At 41.4% G+C, this 19,265-nt stretch overlaps 1 protein-coding gene across 1 annotated transcript in view; it reads left to right on the top strand.

Annotated features, from left to right (window-relative positions):
* Nucleotides 1-19,265, top strand: part of LOC104489260 (TRAF3-interacting protein 1-like) — a gene marked incomplete at both ends in the record, with an annotated part of 42,924 nt that overhangs the window by 19,052 nt on the left and 4,607 nt on the right. The window contains 6 exons of the mRNA XM_010131402.1: nt 2,123-2,221; nt 7,823-7,913; nt 8,680-8,763; nt 9,379-9,499; nt 9,647-9,683; nt 10,490-10,566. Coding sequence (XP_010129704.1) covers nt 2,123-2,221; nt 7,823-7,913; nt 8,680-8,763; nt 9,379-9,499; nt 9,647-9,683; nt 10,490-10,566 — 509 coding nt within the window. The remainder of the gene's footprint in view (nt 1-2,122; nt 2,222-7,822; nt 7,914-8,679; nt 8,764-9,378; nt 9,500-9,646; nt 9,684-10,489; nt 10,567-19,265) is intronic.

Below are 19,265 nucleotides of genomic sequence, written 5' to 3'. Positions count from 1 at the left end.
GCAGGAAATCAGATGCTGTAAAAGGCCCATCCCTTTGTGCCAGCCAGGAGTCGCTCCTGGTAGCAGTGACTGAGACTTGACAGCAAACAAGGAGGTAGCTCCATAGTCATCTTGTCCTTGCCTCGGTGCAAAGTCTGTGTTGATACACATATATTGACAAGTTTTAAGTGAACATTTTAGTCCTGAGATGGTTTTAACTGAGTTTAGTAGACAGTTACACCAGGCTTTGCAAATAAGTGAATTATTCTATTTGCAAAGGTGCATCATTGCAATTGATTATGTCACCAGCTTTTGTATGGAAGTATATTCAATACATACGTAAGTGTATTCAATACCGTGTTCGCATACGAACTGGCAGCTAGATTCTCTTCAGAATATCCCAAGTACTTAATACTTCCACATCAGGAAGGAAGGAATCTAAACACAGGACTGCTAGCCCTTTGTGTAAGAAAGCCAGGAGTAGCAGCCTAGAGACGCACATAGGAATAATGCTGGCTGGTACCCATGCTGAGTGTCTTCCCAAGCATCCATGTTTTCTTTGGGTTTCTGTTTCAGTAGGTTTCCATGCGTCTGAAGCAAAACACTGAAGCGCTCTCAGAGCTTGGGTAGTGTTTTCAGAACAATCAATAGCCACATTTTCAAAAGGACTCTGGGGAAAAATCCAAAAGATGTTTAGGCACCTTAAATACCTTGGAAAAGAGATCTGGCACTTTGGATGTGAATATATGTTGACTTAGGAGCTTAATTCAAGTTGGTGCTTGAAAATAGAAAATTTTACATCACATCTCATGCACTTACATGCTGCAAGGTTTTAATAATTTTGCAGCTGAAAAACATTGTCTGGATTCCATTAAACATGGTCTTATTTTACTACTTAGTGATCCTTAGCTGATCCTATAACTTCTTTTATTTCCCAAGATTTGAATATTTGTTTTATAGCCTGAACTGGCATTAAACTACAGTGACCAGACATACCCGATTTTATAAGATCATCCCTTCTTTAAAATCAGACCTTTCTCTCTGAGTGTTAATCTCCTCCTAAACTAGTAGAACTCAGTATATCTGCTGTTGTGGACTATATATGGGCTTCCCATGGCATGGGTAGAGACATAGATCCTCTGTAACTGACCTGTGTGTCCTTGAAGCTTCAGCTTCATTCTGCCTGCAGTAATTTAATCACTGGTTTTGGAAGTGTTGGATATTTCAACTAGTCAGGGCTCTGTCTAGTAAATCTTTCCGTGTGCTAGTAGAACTGCTTGCTCATTTGTTCTGGTGGTGGAAATGTTACCTGTGGTGTCCTGGCTGTAGGCAGGAGCCCTGGGAATCTGTTCTTTACCTTTACACCTCAGTTACGTGTTTGCAGCTAAGGAGATTTGGAAGTGCTGTGTTCAGTTCCTGGGATCAGCCCTTTGGGTACCTCTGTCTCAAACATGCGTGCGCTTTCTGAATCTATTATCTTGCCTGGGAGATAATTCAGAAATTGGATGCATACCTGAATATTTCAGCTTTCTTCCACTTTGCTTTGTCAACATCATCCTATTGTGACTGGCAGAATTAATTTACTTGGTAGATGAAATGATCTTTTATTTTTTCCCCCAAAATAAAACTGGTTTAGGTGGCATCAAAAGTGAAGAGCATTTGTGGACTAGGCTCTTCTATGGTATTGTTATTAAGTTGTGGAGTTCAGCTACCAGAAACCAGCTTTTTTTTTTTTCCTTGAAATTTAGTGACTTTAGTATGAAAAGTATTTAAACCTGCAGCCTTTGAAACAATCCAAAGTGCGTTATTCATTCCAAGTTGTATACAAACAGTGTTGTGTATTTTACCAATTACTGAGACTTTATTAGGTAAATATTGTATTGTTTTACCAGCTATCAGGCTAATAAATAATTTCTCTGAATTGAAAGAAGTTGCCAGTAGTCTGCAGTAACCTGAGGAGTTCAATCAGCGGCCATATAAAAAGTCTTGGTGAATTTGGGATGTTATTTATTTGCAGTCAGGATGGTTTACTAAACTAGAACAGCCCTTAAATAGTAAGCGTAACAGGTATTTAGCACAGCTTTTTATTTTCAAGTTTTATGGTATTTTTGGTTTCATTTGACTATGAATTGTTTTGTTATAGGAACTGTGGAAACGAAGAGTGTGGCAGATAGGATTTCAAAGGACAGTGTCCCTAAGCCACAAGAGAAAGGTGAACCAGGACTCGCTGTAAAACAGAAAGGTAGGGAGAGTGAAAACTTGCCTTGGAAAGTCTAACTTGAACATTTCGGGCTCGAACGTGAATCCACTCAGCTATATGATTTCAGGAGGGTGATTTACACTTAATCCAGCTGCTGCCTGGTGTTTGAATCGCATCTTGTCACTAATGTCCCTCTTTGAAAAATGTATGTTCCCTGATAAAACGTTGTTCTTTTTTTCTCTTTCCTTAATCTTATGCAAATTTTCCAAGAGACCAGTGCTTACAGTGTCCCAAGGAGAATGCAGGGCTGCTGCAGTGCACCTGAATCCCTGTCTGACTTGTCCTATGTAAGAACTGAATCATTGCTCGTTGCCTATTTGTACAAGTATTTGGGAGTCTCATTTAGACTTTGCATTTTACAGGAATTCAGAGGAAAATTCCATCTCTGCATTTTTATTTCTCCATTTTTTCCCAAGTTGTATATAGCTCCCAAGACATACATGGTTAGTGAGGCATTTGCATCCAGCTACAGTGTATATGGAGCCGTAGAAGCACAATGTAGGGGGAAGAACAGAGGTTTAAGCAAAAAAGCGCCTTTTTGTTTTCTCCAGCTCCAGATGCTTGACCCAGTTGGGAGAGTTGATACCCTGCATGTGGGAGGTCAAAGGCTGTTTCCCAGCCCACCTGTGGCCTTCAGGGCCTCATAGCTGTGTCAGTCTAATGAAATGTAGATGGTTGGCCAAGACATTTGTGTGACCTTACACAACTGGGAGAACTTGCACGCTAATTCCTTTTAACCTTTTGGAGCTGTCTTGTCTATTGGAATGTATCTGTTGTGGAATATAATGTTATGTTCCCCTTTTTAGAATTCGAATGTATGTAAGAGGAGTACCCGCAGGTTCATGATGGATTTGGATTGGTATAAGAACCAAATATTATCTTTACCATTCTTTAATTTCAGTTAGATAGTGTAACACAGTAGTGCTTTAGCAAACTTTAATTTTCTGTAAGTTCTTACAGAGCTGAAATCATCACTGGCACATTTCGTAGCTTTTGCAGTTGGAATGTTAAATGACAGTCAATAAGAACAGCCATTGCAGGTAGCTAAGTTGGATGCTCTTTGGAGTAATCAGAAGACTGGGATGTCCTGTCCCTTCTTGCTGTGTTCTTGTGTCTTTAACTGAAAGTGAAAGTTTCCAAAAGAAGAATAATTTATAGGATTTTAAAATCGCTGTTTACTGGCTGAAATAAACTTATTTTCCTGGATCTTCCAGAGTATTATTTCTGCATTCTGCTTCAGTCTTATATTTGTTTTCTGAGCATTGAGGCTCTGAGCCTTTCCATTGAGTTTTTTCCTCACTGGCTAGTTCATGGTAGCTTCTTATATAAGAAGCATCTGTTTAAAGCTTTCTGGCAGAAGGGTGTTGTTTTGGCCTGCTTCAACTATTTGCTCACGCACCCCCCAAATCATTTAGGTTTCACTCTCTTTAGGTGTGTACACTTCAACACAGCCACTATGGCAAGAAGGGAGGAACAGCTGAATTTCACAGTCACTCTAGAAAAGCACAGGTTTGCATGAGGCTTTTTCAAAAGCTGATGATTACATTAAGATTTTTCTAAACCTTACTAAATTTTAAAATGATTTTTTGGGGGAGTTTCACTGGTGCAGTTTATCTTCTCACGGTTTTAGTAATTACATTGAGGTTCACTGCTCTGGAAGGAGTAATGCCGAGCTCCTTTCTAAAGTTTATCTCAAAGTAACTTTAAGCTGTTGTCCGTCCTTCCACTGAGCCATCAACAGCCACCTACCACTCATCTGTAGAGAACTGACATTATATATAAAATATTAAATACTCCAGCTAACTCCAGTGGAATTAAATGGAAACTAGGTGTCCAAACTGCTTGAAGAGCACAGTCACTGCCCTTCCGCAACTCCAGACCTACCTTTGGAGCAGGTTGGTCAGAGATGAGCTGAAGACGGTGCTGCCACAAGGTTTTCAAGGCTTCAGGATGTACTTTGGACTACTCAAACAAAAAAAAAAAAAAAAAAAAAAAAAAAAAAAAAAAAAAAAAAAAAAAAAAGGTGTCACATTCTGTGAACTGCTTCTGCATTTCCTCTGGACCTTTACTTTTTATATTTGTGGACTGTGTAAACTTACTTTGAGGGGTGAGCAGTCCCTGCGCTTCCCTAGTCCAAGGTAGATTGACGTGGCTTCGCCTCTCAGATTTATACAATTCACCTTTACATATCTCATTTGACTCTCAGGAGTGTCTACTCAGACAGTTAGTCAAAACCACCATTTTGATCCTCTACTGTCTTTTGACTTTTTAAAAAATTCCTTTTCTGTTGAGCATGTTCAGTTGAGTGAGCAGAACATCGGTGTCTTCAGCGCAGAAGTGTGAGTTTGTTGGAAGTGCTCCCTGATGGGTTTGTCCCCGTTCTCCCAGCCACAGTAGTAGTTCCCAAGTAAGAAGCTTCTTGTTGCATTCTTCATGTCCAACTTCGTCAGATGATTCTTAGAGAATTTTTAGAACTTCTCTGAAAAAGAAGTCTTTGTTATTTGTGTCTTTGTTATTTCCAGGAGACTTTGCCAGAATTAGAGTGACAAAAGACAGGCACTGAATGACAGTTAAAAACTTCTCATAGAAAAAACAGTGGTTTTTAATAATAATAAAAAAGCACATCTCTAGTTCAGTGCTTTTTTCCTTTTATGCTTTGTGTTAAAGAATTTTTAACTGTAACAAAATATAATCGGTTTTGAATGCTTTGAGTAGACTTTATCTGAGTAGTTTCAATTTATACCAAAAAGCCATCTATTAAAGTGCTTTGTGTTGGGGGGGGAAAAAGGTAGTAATAGTTTATTAGCATTTTATGGTTCTAACTTGAAAATAAGCAGAGCCTGTGGGGAACTTTTTGTGATATATTACAAGTTATTGCAAGTTATATATTACAAGTTATTGCAATAACCACATTAATAAAATGTACGTTTTCCATTTTCTGTATGTCAGCACATGACTTCGTTTCCCTCCTTCTATTACTTGTTGTGTTTGTGGCTTCTCTTCATATTAAAAGTGAAAAACGATCCACCAAACCTGTCCTCAAATAACTGGATAATTTGGCCAGTAATAGGCAGCGAATCTGAAAATCTTCTGGAAATGTGGTATAGGTGGAGGTCCCCGGAGCGCCTCTCCGTTTGCAGGTGTCACAGCACTGAGCTATGATACCGACACTGCTCTGTGGGGCCAGGGTGAACCAGGGAAGTGAGATTTTAGGGATGCTCTTTTTCATGCAGAGTAAATGAATGCTGGCAGGACTCCTTGCAGCTGTTGACTTTCTATCTCCTGAGCAGCTGTTATGTCAGTGTGATGCGTGTTGGGATGTAGTGAGAGCAAGAAATCAGCTGAGACCTTGACTATGGCCAATAACTGCTCCAAAAGCTGCCCTCCTTGCTTAATGGGAGCTATTTCTTTGAAAACAAAACCAGTGGTTCTTGCAGGTGTCGTTTCCTGGGAGCTGGGTGTGTAGAGAGGCAAGGGAGGACTCTGCATGTTTCCCACAAGCCTGCAGCAACCTGCTGTCCCAAAGGGCAGCGATGGCTTTTTAGTATGAGGAGTGAAGCTATACTATTAACAGACTGAAGCAACACATCAAATAGTAAAAATCCTGGACGTGCTCATGCCTCTCCGATAAAGGCTGCTAGAGGTCTTCGTTTGGTCTGACTTACCTGGTCACTGGTGAGCTGTTTCGGCTCCTGTAATTGCATGTGCAGGCTCCAAGAAGAGCCTTTATGCAAAATCAAGTATTTTATTAAGGGGCAGAACTCTGTTTTCATTTCTCCTTACTTTTGCAGTCTCCATTATGTGGGAAGGTGTCTTTCGCTGTGGGGAAGGGAAATTTTGAAATCAAGAATGCAAATTAGGTACCCAAGGAAGTGCAAGAAGCTCCTGGTGCAGCCAGTACTCAAAGTGATGCTCTCTTTCTGGCTTGGTCTTAGAATCACAGAATCGTTTTGCTTGGAAGAGACCTTTAAGATCATCCAGTCCAACTGTTAACCCAACACTGACAAGTCACCATTAAACCATGTCCCTCAGCACCACATTGACACATCTTTTAAATCCCTCCAGGGATGGGAATTCCACTGCTGCCCTGGGCAGCCTGGGCCAGGGCTTCACAACCTCAACAGGGAAGAAATTGTTCCTCATGTCCAACCTAAACCTCCCCTGGCGCAACGTTGGGACCACTCTAGCTCACGTCCCAACAACCGTAGGATGGTTTGGTGCCTAATGGTTGTTCCTGTACCAGTAAGATTGAAGGAAAACTTAACAAAGTGTTTATGGTTGTGAAGTGAATTTATGTATCTTCTTACGTTCTCCAGTGGACCGTGTGTAGAATTAATATGCTGTAAAAAAATGTAGTGTGCATACAGTAGTTTTTACCGAGAAAGTCCTGCCTGTGAAATGGCTGTTCAGAGAACACGCACAAACCCATTAGGAAAGTAGACTCTAGGAAAGATACTTGTGTTTCTTTGCTGGAATCTGGGCTGCTAAAAGCCCAGCTGCCTTGGCTTGTATCAACAGTGCCATTTGTTGGTGATTTCAGAGCAGAAGAATGCTGAAGTGGACACTAGTGTTAGGAGAGTTTTTTCCATGTGTGGCATTACATAGAAATACTCACTGACAGATTATTCATCTGAGCAAGATGGAATCTAGATGGAATCTAGATGGAATCCAAGAACATCTAATGCTTTTTACCTACCAAAATTATTTGTAGAAATGCTAAAGCAGAAGGCGGTGGGTAAGGTCTGTAATCCTGCACAGTAAGAATGTCAAGGCAAAGATGTCATTCATCTTGTTCTCTGCCATGACCAACACTGGTCTGACCTGAGCTTGGTAGGTGTGGGTCAGAGTAACTCAGTGCGAAACTTGTCAGCTGGGAAGGAGTGGTTTTAAATTGCAAATGGAGCAAGCCCTATGGAGAGCATAACTACGGTGAGATTACAGAAGAAGCCCTCAAATCATTGAATCCTTGGTGTTGAAATGGACGTATAGGTGGAAGTCATCCATTTGGATCCCCTGCGCAAATCTGGGTCAACTAAGAATACCAGAGAGAAAAATAAGAAGTTAAGGTAAACAAAAGAAAGGTTTAAAAAAACCCAGCATTGAGAATGTATTTTTTTAATACAAATTTTCCACTTATAATGAGCAACCAGCTCACGTTGTTCGGGGCTCTGAGCAACCTGCTCTAGTTGAAGATGTCCCTGCTCAGTGCAGGGGGTTTGGACTGGATGGCCTTTGAAGGTCCTTTCCAACCCCAAACCATTCTGTGATTCTATGATGTATTGCAGATGCTACCATGCAATTATGGAAAAAGTGAGTGAGATGATTTCGTTTTCACAGATGAGGAAATTTCACATTATTAAGAAACAAATAAATAAAGATATTGGAAATGTTTTTTTCAGTGTCCCTTTTGAACTGTGAATGCTACAAGGTGTTTAAAAACTGGAAGTTTGCAACTTTTATATAAGGTTATAGAATTTTATTTCTAACTTAAAAAGTTGGTCTCATGAACACACATAATGCTGTTGTAAGAACAGTTAGATTTGCCTTGCCAACTAAGTCCACATTGAGTGTTTTGTTTAATAGAAGCAGAAGCAGAGAATGTGGCTCCTGAAAAGCCTGAAATATCTGAAAATGGTGAAGTCCCAAATGATCTCCCACCTCAGGCCATCCAAAGGTTTGTTCCTGTACTTTATTCTGTTTGAATCAAATATCCTTTATTCTGTTGAATCAAATTATGATGTGTCTGGAGGTAATATAGTCTAGTTGAAAGCAGGAAGGAAACTTGGAGCAGTATGGTTCTGTTAGTGGTACCAAATAATATTATCCTGCGTATGGTTTCCCTTTATTCACCTTCATTTCCTTCTGTAAAGAAAACTTCAACATCATGAACTATTTCAGGGTCATTTACTTCATCCATAAAGTGCTTCGATGTAATGTTATTAAAATACGAGGGACGTGTGGAGAAGAACATGGCATCTCGTATGTGTATTTCATAAGTATGGTGTTATGGATAAGAAGAATTTGTCTTTTAAATCCCAGTTTATTTTTATTTTGCCCAGTGAAGGTTTGTGCAATTGTATCACTTGGGAAGATCCTTTTTTTTTTTTTTTTTCCATTTACGTTGCAGCATGTACTGTTAATGCTATATTTGTGGTTAATGGAAAATAACTGTGCTGTATTCAGGTTTTATTTTTGGTGAGACAAATCAAGATGTGGTTTTACATGGAATCACTTTTTTTTCTCCTTTTTGGTGTAGGACATATTTTGTAGATTTTCCTAGACTCCTACTAAGATAAGCAAGTATTGTGATGTTGGATTGTATATTGGGGATGTTTTCAGTGTTCGCTAAGTTACTCAGTTCGTGTGCATGTCTGTTCCTTTGGAGGATCCGTCAGGCTTCCTTTTGTAGTGTAAATGAAAAAGCCTCTTTGTTTTTGCAGACATATTCCCCGTCCTAGCAGTGCGAGGCCAGCACCGCCCCGAGTAAAACGTCGAGAAAGCACGGAGATCTTACTTCCTGAAAGGTGAGGAATGTGGGACACGCAGAGCAGACGTTTCTAGCTCTTGTGCCATGCTTTTCTCAGGTCTTTGGTGCCTCACCTGCTGCTGAACAGCTTCGGGATGGGTCTCCTCACTGCTCAGTGTTTCGGACTGGGAAATTCAAGCCTGTTTTATTGTTTCTGCAAATTCAGAGTGGTTGGTAGTCACATCTGGAAGTTCAAAACCATGATTTCATCTGTTTTGCCTTTGGGAACTCTGCAACTGATAACCCTAGAGCGTTAATCTAAACTGCCACTAGAAGAGATCTGTAAAATGTGCAGTGAATATCCCATGTTCCAAAAAAAAGGCTGAAACAGCCATTTTAAACTACAGACAAAATGGCTTCATCAATCTCTGATAAGTGCCAGTCACTGAAGCATTGTGTTTAGAAGGAAAATACGCGCCCTTTTGCGACAGAAGAATGGCTGTTTTCAGGAGTGGGGCTGTGAATGGAAACAACAGAATCTGATGTGCTTTTAGTTGATGCTGCTTTATTTTGTAGGAGGAAGGGAGGGTCCTGCTGTCTCTTCTAGTCTGAATAGATTTTAATCAGAGTGGACAGATTTTAATAGTTTCCATTTTCATTGTGTCTCCTACAGGAGTGGTAGTGGCAAAACAGTCTCAAATGTGATCGTAGACCAGCAGATTTCTGATGATGATGATGACCAGTTTGTGGTGGAGGCAGCAGTGCCGCTGCCAGAAAAGCTGGATATGGAAATGGTCTGTTCAGGTTGCAAATTATAGAACCTTTTCCCATACTTTCTTTGTAACTTACTTGTTTAAGTAGCTTCTAGCTACTGTTTGAATAGTTGTATATTACAACAAAGCCAATTTTTTGCAACTAAATCTGTCTTCCTACATGTGTAGGAGCCAGAAGCGGAGCTGGTTGAAGATCAGAAGCATGGTATGTTTGCTTCTACATACATTTATATATAGAGAGAGAACACAACCATGGATTTAAACCAAATGCTGAACGTAAAATGCACTTAAAATGCTGAATAAAGCAGCACAATACCTCCTGAGGGCAGGAGCTTGCAAGAAACCCAGCAATTTGTTATCAAATGCAATCTGTTTACTAATGCAGCTGGATTTACAACTGTTGATAAGTACAGGTTTTCTGTACGCCTTTAATATCAGCAGGATTTAAAATTCTGCACAAAACTAATAAGGCGTGAGATACAGCTTGACATCTCTGAGATATGAGATGTGGTTGGTTGTCCAAGGCAAGTTATGGAAAAGCTTTTATAAAAGTCGATGGACTGGTTCTTAACAACATTTATGCTTATTTGTAACTTCAGATCTCTGATTTAGGGGCCTCCGTTATGGTTACAGTAGATGTGATTCAGGCATCCAAAAATTCCTCACAAAGTAGTATCTGGACCTATCGTCCAGTTCTTGATTTCTTCCAAAAGAGGGGTGTGAAGGAAAAACCTTTCTGTTAATACAGCCCTAGGACCTGGTCCTGTACCAAGAGTTGTTCAGTAAATGATACTGATGATACAGTCTGATTTAGAGGACACTGTAGAAAACAGATGAAAGAACAAATACCTTGTATTTGAGTAATCAAAATAAATATTAAAATGCTGTTCATGTTGCTCTAAAAGTGGCTTGTATTAAAGTTAAGCAGTTGGGTTTGATTTTATTGTCTGAATAATTAAAATGACATTTTAGTGCTAACCAGTGCTGAGAAAGACACTGATTTTTCAACAGGTGGACTTGTAAAAAGAATCCTGGAAACAAAGAAGGATTATGAGGCATCACAAAAATCCTCAAAGATGACGGAGAGGGTAAGATGATAATGGCCTTCAAAGAACTGTGACTATTAAATATTGTCATCATGACCTTGTCTGCCTTAAATGTGTTTTTTTTCATTTACGATCAAGCTTCCTTCCTTGATTACTTACGCTGCTTTTTTTTTCTCTATTAGTCTGCCAGATTTTGTTACCTTCTCCATGTAGTGCTTTGTCTTCCTCACCTTTTTTGTGGTTTGTCTTTTTCTCTCACTATTTCAGTACAGTTTTCCAGGGAGCCTTCTTTAGCCTATTCTTTTGTTTTCCAGACCAAAGCATGCTGATTTCAGCCTTGCCCTAGATGTAGGAGGACACACTGTGCATTTGCACAGCCACACCAGCAGTGTTTCAATCTTACTTGTCCTCTGGGCATTTGGAGAGCAGTAAATCCTATTGCTAAGCCATCATTATCATGGCCTAAAAAAAAAAAAAAGTGATCTCTGGTGCAGTTAACCATATAAAGTATTTTCGATTCACCAAATATTTCTCTAGTAAGGTCCTAACAGTCAGGTCTAAGTCTATGAAGTGATTTGATTTGTTTTTTTTTTTCCCACAATCAGTAGTTAGGAAAGGGATAAGTAGTTTTTGCTTTTTCTGGGTTTTTTTGTTGTTGTTGTTGGATTTGTTGTTTTGATCACTTAGGGTCTGGAAAGGGTCTAACAGTGATCACAAACCAAAAGCAAAAAGTCAAACCCACTAATTTCAGTGTCTTCCTGTTACAACTGTTAGAACTGGAGAGCTCTTGCTTTTTCAGCCTTGCAAAGCTCATGTTGCGAGAACTTACACTCAGTAAGTTTGTAGACCACACCAAGTTACGTGGGTGTCTTGATCTATTTGAGGGTAAGGAGTCTGCAGAGGGATCTGGACAGGCTGGATCAGTGGAGTGAAGCTGGTGGGCTGAGGTTCAACAAGGCCAAGTGCTGGGCCCTGCCCTTGGGTCACAACAACCCCCTGCAATGCCACAGGCTGGGAGAAGAGTGGCTGGAAAATGCCTGGTGGAAAAGGACCTGGGAGTGTTGGTTAACAGCAGCTGAAGATGAGCCAGCAGTGTGCCCAGGTGGCCAAGAAGGCCAACAGCATCCTGGCTTGTATCAGCAACAGTGTGGCCAGCAAGACCAGGGCAGGGATCATCCCCCTGTACTCAGCACTGAGGAGGCTGCACCTTGAATACTGTGTCCAGTTTTGGGCCCTTTACTCCAAGAAGGACATTGAGGTGCTGGAGAGAAGGGCACTGTCCAGAGAAGGGCAGTGAAGCTGGTGAACGATCTGGAGCACAAGTCCGATGAGGAACAGCTGAGGGAACTGGAGGTCTTTAGCCTGGAGAAAAGAAGACCTTCCTCCCTTTCTTAGGGGAGACCATCTCACTCTCAACAACTTGAAAGGAGGTTGGTCTCTTCTTCCAAGCAACAAGTGACAGGATGAGAGAAAACAGCCTGGTGTTTTACCAGGGGAGGTTTAGGTTGGACCTGAGGAAGAATTTCTTTCCTGAAATGGTTGTGAAGGCCCGGCCCGGGCTGCCCAGGGCAGTGGTGGGAGTCCCCATCCCTGGAGGGGTTTAAAAGACGCCTTGATGATATGGTGCTGAGAGACATGGTTTCGTGGTGACCTGGCAGTGCTGGGTTAATGATTGGACTGGGTAACTCAACAACTTGAAAGGAGGTTGGTCTCTTCTTCCAAGCAACAAGTGACAGGATGAGAGAAAACAGCCTGGTGTTTTACCAGGGGAGGTTTAGGTTGGACCTGAGGAAGAATTTCTTTCCTGAAATGGTTGTGAAGGCCCGGCCCGGGCTGCCCAGGGCAGTGGTGGGAGTCCCCATCCCTGGAGGGGTTTAAAAGACGCCTTGATGATATGGTGCTGAGAGACATGGTTTCGTGGTGACCTGGCAGTGCTGGGTTAATGATTGGACTGGGTAATCTTAAAGGTCTCTTCCAACCAAAACTATTCAATGATTCCATTTGATTCTAAGCAGCAGCAAAAAGCAGAGCATTTAGATGGACTTTTCTGATCCAATGGCCCTTTAGAAAGTTTCTAAATCACTAAGGTAGTTTGTGCTGGTGAGGAGGAACTGAGAATACATTGTGGAGTGCTGATATGAAAATACAGACAGGTTCGTAATGTTCTGGAAAGCTGACTGCTTTTTGTGAACTCCTAGATCTTCAGTTCCAATCACATCTTCTCGGTTTTTTAATGTTAATTTGGTATTGTAGGTTTTTACCACCTGTGTTATTTTTCAGGAGAGATCTATATATTGGCATACTGTTTTAAGATGCTGCAACTTGGACTTCAAGAGTCCATCTTTTTAGAGAGCATCAGGCTCTTCCAAATAGCTGTCTGAAATCAGTAGTGACTTTTGAAGCCTTGACCACTTGACTACCTCTTCTGGCTTTGTCAGTTATAGTAATTTGGCAAGGAGTAATGATATTAGGCTATGAGCAAAGTGTACAGCAGGAAAGAAAATGTCCTAGAGGGACTAAAACCGTGGTAGGTGGTAGACTGTTTTAAAACTTGGACTTATCTAGAACTTGTATGACTTTGTGACCACCTCTACAATCCACAGCAAAAGTGACACAGTGTTAACTTTAGGATTGGAATTTTGGGAGGATAGGCCCAACAATTCTCTCCTCTTAAATAGAGGTAGTACCATATAGAATGGTTTGGGTTGGCAGGGACCTTCAAAGGTCATCTAGTCCCTTGCAGCGAGCGAGGACATCTTCAACTAGATCAGGTTGCTCAGAGCCTCATCGAACCTGACCTGGAATGTTACCAGGGATGAGGCACCTATTGCCTCTCTGGGCAACCTGTGCAGGTTTCTTACCACCCTGAGCATAAAAAATTTCTTCCTTAGATCTAGCCTGAATCTCCCTCTTTTAGTTTAAACCCATCACCCCTTGTCTTGTCACAACAGGCACTGTTAAAAAGTCTGTCCCCATCTTTCTTACAGTACCCTTTAAGTACTGGAAGGCTGCACTAGGGTCTCCCCAGAGCCTTCTCTTCTCCAGGCTGAACCACCCCAACTTTCTCAGCCTGTCCTCACAGCAGAGGGGCTCCAGCCCTCAGATCATTCCTGTGGCCTCCTCTGGACCTGCTCGAACGGGTCCATGTCTCCCCTGTGCTGACGGCCCCAGAGGTGGATCCAGCACTGCAGGGGTGGTCTCACCAGAGTGGGGCAGATGGGCAGAATCACCTCTCTCAACCTGCTGGCCACACTGCTGGGGATGAGCCCAGGATATGGTTGATGTTCTGTTTTTGCATCCAGTGATACTGGTTTATGCTGCCACACAGACCAGCCTTTTCATTTCTTCTCCGGAAAGCTGAGAAAGTTGGGATGGCAGATCAGACACTTGGGGGAGTATCTTCTCTGAACTTTGGGATTGTCTGAGATCCAAGCCTGCTTGGCTGGATGTAAATTTCTTCCATGTATTGCAAGGGCTGAGGTTAATGAATAAAAATTAATCCTTAAAGTAGAAAACACCTTTAGTTTCCCGCTGACAATCCATTAGGAATAGTTACAGATTTATCCATCTTGCTGAATCACATACCATTTATTATAAACACGCAGCTTATAGCATCCATGTACAGATCATTGAAACACTGTTGGCTATTTCTGATGAATGTGTCTGATGTGAACATTTTCCTGCTTGAATAACTTTTGTCTTTATAAACTTTATTTGGAGAAGAGAAGAGGTAAAAGTTGATACTGATGGATATTGCTCTGGTGAAGCAGTTGCTCTAAAGCTCTTTCCTGGAGTTCGTGTTGAGTTGGTGCCTGAGAGAACAAGTGATAGAGCTGTTCCTGGCTTTTTAGCTAGATGGTGCTGTTGAATCATCAGTCTGAGGCTAGGTTCTGGTAGTAGTTCATTTGATCATGTCTTCGGCCAGTACATAATTGAGCTGTAGGCTGTACTGTTTGGTCTTGTGTACTGTCAACTTCAGCACTGCCCATAGAAAGGGACAATGGGGCAGGGTTTACAAAACCACATGGATTTCATGCTCGGGAAGCTTCCTCTTGTGTTTTTGTTAAATTTTCTGAGGTTTTTTTTTTTCCTAAATAAGAGTAACTAAAATGATCCCTTTTAACCTCTTAGATTTTTTTTTTTTTAAATGCACATGGCCAATTGTGCCCTCCTACAATAACTATTTAGTCCCGTTGCCTGTTTTTAGTCTTTAAAACATTCATTCAGTTCTCATTTGTCTTTTGTTGCATCTTTTGAAGCACTGATCTGTGTTAGCAGTGCTGATAATAGACAACTAATTCTGGAAAAAAAGGTGCTGACTTCCTAGTCCATCACATGAAAACTCTCATACAACTGTAAGCTCCTGGAATATCATCTGATCTCATACCCAAGCATCTGGCTGCTACTGCAGTAGGTTTCTTTGCTGCTACTGCTTTTCAAATCATGTTTTGAAGTCGTTGTGATTCAGAGAGGAGAAGCGTAGTTTTCCTGACAGCAGAGAAAAAAAAAATCAGTGGAAAAGGTGATTAAAAATACACAGAGTTAGTGACTGGGACTTCACAGATGTAGTTCAGAAAACAGGAGCTGGAGACATTACTGAATCCCAGGAATTTATATTAGAGGATAGAGAGACTGTGACACGGAAGGCAGTGAAAAATACGTTTCCAACGTGGCATTGCCTCTGGGAATATTTCAGGAATAAGATATGCAGAGGGTGGCAGGTAGGAGTCTGGCATGCTCATGTGGCGTGCCTCATCCCTGAGGGATGCTCCTACCTTCACCAGGAAGGTGGTGGCAGGGTTTATTCTTGTGAGACCGCAGACCAGCATTTTTGGGAGGAATAGTTACTGGTCTGTGGGATCTTTTTGGAGAGAGACAGCAAAAATAATTAAAAAGAAGGAAGGGTTTCAAGTTGTTTATTCCTGCCAAGTGGTCTAGGCAGGCGAGTGGAACCACGTCCTATGGTGTTGAAGTGACTGCGAGAATGGCTCGATGAACCCTGGCCAGCATGCTGTGTTCAAATGGCTGTCGGGTTTGTGCCAGGTCTGGCTCGGCAGTCTGCTGGGAAGCAGTATCAGTCTGGGATTTGACCATTTCTCCCCAGACTGTCAGCTCATTCATTTAATTTGTTTTCCATCAGACTCTCCAGAAGAAATATCTTCTACATCAGTATGCAACTGTATTCCAAAACGTAGTATGCATTGGAGAGTAAAATGTCATTGTACTTCTATACTTTGGAGTAAGATAACCAAAAGTCCAGTGAAAATTTGAGAGAATACTTGCTTTGGGAAATTATGTCCGATGAAATTGAGGTTATTCTCGTGTCTGTAGGTAAGAATGTTCATCTGCCCTCGCTTTGGTGAATTAATACTTAATCCAAAGGTAACTCTGGAGAACTCTCAGGGATGTTTGACACCTTCACTAACCGCTGATTGCCGAGGAGCTTTTATTTGTGTTAAAAGCATTCCTCTGAAACCTTTTATGTGCTGTATTTCCCAAACAGGCATTTGCTTTCTGAGAAGTTTTAATAAAGAAAAGGAAGAGAAAAGGGAAGAAGACTGGGATTTTCATCATCGAGGTTTTGCATGTGCAGAAACTTAAAATAATATACATGATTTTCAGGTCAAACAAAGAGGTCATTCTTGAAATACACAAGATTTTTGCTGCCTTGATTAGCTGCATTCAGCTTAACAAATTTCTAAAAAGACTTCCTAAATGTATTTGTTTAGAATCTAACTCTCTAATGTTAAACAGAGAATGAAACAGATGTTACATTTTGTATTCCACTTCATTTATTTGATGTGTGGAAAATGTAGGCAGGTTATTAAATAGTTCTAAGCAAGTGGGATCACAGAATTCCCATCTTTGCACTACTAATTACAGTTCACAGGCTTCAGAAAAGCAGCAGCTTTGAGGTTTCTGCTAGGGACAAGTGGTATTAAATAGCTTAGCACCTGGATAATGTTAACTTGAGTTACAAATGTGATAAATGAAGGATGTACTTCGAAGCTTAGAACAAATACAATCATTGCTGATTCTGTTTGTTTAAAGTTCTTCACGTCATTGAGTTTTACAGTAATCCATCAGCTGCACGATGTTGGGTGTCCCCTCCAGTCAATGCAATTAGTGAAGTGTCACATTAACCAGATATACGCACGTGTCCCACCATTTCAGTATGTTGAAGAGGCTCACGCAGCTTCTCAGCATCCTGCCAGCTTCATGTGTCATAGAATCATAGAATCATCTGGTTGGAAGAGACCTAAAAAATGCCGCCAGTAAAATTTGATTGGGGTTGCCTGCATCATGGTTTTCATCTTTGTGTGCCAGCTCTGTTTGTGACAATGGCATGTTAACGCAGTGATCGGAATAAAGCAGTGAGAAATTTTTGGGGCAAGCATACAGTTCCCCCAAAATAAGAGCTGTACCCAGCATTCTGGTTATGGACAAGGACCACAGAAGCTTGAACTGAATGAGTATACGCTTGAGTTTCCTTGTCACCAAAGCTCAGAAAAAACGCTCTAGTCCCCAAGTAACCGTGTTTACAAGCTGGTCACAATCATGGAAACAGGATTTTTGTCACTCGTGTGATGTTTCTGTTATGGTGGCTCCTTTGCACCCAAAACCACACAACGTTCTCTCTGGTGGGTATAAATACAATGTGAGCCAGCAGATGGGTGTGTTGAACAAAAAGGGTAAATAGACATGTGGAGAGGCAGCTGTGTTTTCCATCTCTAGGAGAGGATGCTGTGCATTGGTGGTGTAGCAGCAGTGTGTGGTAGGACACCGTGCAGGTGACTTTCACGTATTTCAGGAAGCTTATTGGTGGACTTGGCTGGGTCCTAGACTGGCGTGAAAGCAGTTGTTTAACACAGGGAGCAGGTTTATTGCAAATTCGTTTTGAACATGAAAGAGGCTTTTTCAAGAGAAAGGAGGTTGTGGACCCCAAGTTTCAGCATTGTGACAGAAAAGGAAAGCTGGTGGGACAGACACCCAATATGCCATTAGGGCTTGAATTCACAGAATCACACAGAACCACAGAATCGTTTTGGTTGGCAAAGACCTGTAAGATCATTGAGACTAACCATTAACCTAACACTGCCAAGTCACCACTAAACCATGTCCCTCAGCACCACATCGACACCTCTTTTAAATGGGGACTCCACCACTTCCCCAGGCAGCCTGTTCCAGGGCTTGACAGCTCTTTCCAGGAAGAAATTCTTCCCCATGTCCAACTTAAACCTCCCGCAGCACAGCTTGAGGCTGTTTCTGTCCCTCAGTGCCGCATCTACACACCTTTTAAACACTTCCAAGGATGGGGACTCCACCACTTCCATGGGCAGCTTGTTCCAATGTCTCACAACCCTTTTGGTGAAGAAATTTTTCCTAATATCCAACCTAAACCTTCCCTGGTGCAACTTGAGACCATTTCCTCTCATCCTGTCACTTGTTACTTGGGAGAAGAGACTGACTCCCATCTCACTCCAGCCTCCTTTCAGGGGGTTGCAGAGAGTTAATACTATCTGCTATCGTTAATTACCACTAGAGCTGGTTCTTGGCATATATGTGGTCAGAGTCATAGGATTCTGCTTAGCATGCTGAATACTGCCCTAAATCCACGAGGTTTTATGAACTCACTTCTCCCCAGTGCAGACGGAATGTGAAGTAAAGCAGACTGGCTCTGGGAGCTGAGGTGGGGTGTTTATGCACAGCTCAAAAGTCCAGGTCTTTTTAGAGGTATCAAATGTGAACCGGGCTGGGGGGGAAAACCACAACCTACCCACCCCACCCTCCCCGCCCCCCCAAAAAAAGAAAAAGAAAAAAGCCCCCTATAAAGAGCCTTTTGTTTTCTTTTGGTACCTTCCAACTCAGAAACAGGTCAGACTAACTCTTAAATCTAATGGTAAAGAACATTGTGTCTCCAATTCCTTGGCCTGTTACTGAACTCGGTACCTGGCATCAACAGAAAAAGCATCCTGTTCATTTGAAATGATTTAACATTTACCATTTTCCCCGTGTTTCTGTGAAAGAGTTTCTTATGGCGATCCCTAGTGGATAGTTACAATCCACTTAAAATGCAGACTCTGTAAAAACCAGGAAAAGAAAACACCCTTTATGATAAAAAAATATTTTGTACAATAAAAAAACCCACCTTGTTTTTCTTGCATTGAATGTATTAAAATTACTTGTCCAAAATGAACTTTCTGCCCTGTCCTATAGAAAGAGGTAGCGGGGAGTGGTGTAGCTCAATAAAACTGTGATTACATGGGTGTGTTTTCATAATGGGACATAACACAACAGTTAAAGGGGCTGCAGAAACCATTAAGTTCACGATGAATGTTTGTTCTGATTTGATTAATATTTAAAACCTGATAATTTAAAAAATGGAAATGAAAGTGAAGCTATAAAAAAATAAGCAAATATTGTTTCTAGAAATAAAATTTTCAAACAGTGCAGGGCGGGGGTCGGAAATCAGCTTTTTAGCTTAGTAGGTCTTAGGCTCTTCAAATGCCCTCAGCAGCCCGGCAATCAGAAGTGGATGTCTTGTGAATGAGCTGTGCACACCACAACATTGCTTTAGCAGGGCAAATTAGACACAGGTAAAGGCTAGTGGGTTTCTGGAACCCTGTTGATAATTTCCCCTTTACTGATGAGAAAGAAGATTCCTGCTTTCTAATTTCTCAGGTCCGAGTCCACACTGTGTTCTGTTTGTGCTGAGGTAATGGGAAAGACAGACTCTTTCC

This window comes from Buceros rhinoceros, unplaced genomic scaffold (assembly GCF_000710305.1).
Source record: "Buceros rhinoceros silvestris isolate BGI_N320 unplaced genomic scaffold, ASM71030v1 scaffold3412, whole genome shotgun sequence".
NCBI lineage: Eukaryota > Metazoa > Chordata > Aves > Bucerotiformes > Bucerotidae > Buceros > Buceros rhinoceros.
The sequence above is the reverse complement of the archived record's forward strand: the minus strand, read 5'-3'. Positions and strand labels throughout refer to the sequence as shown.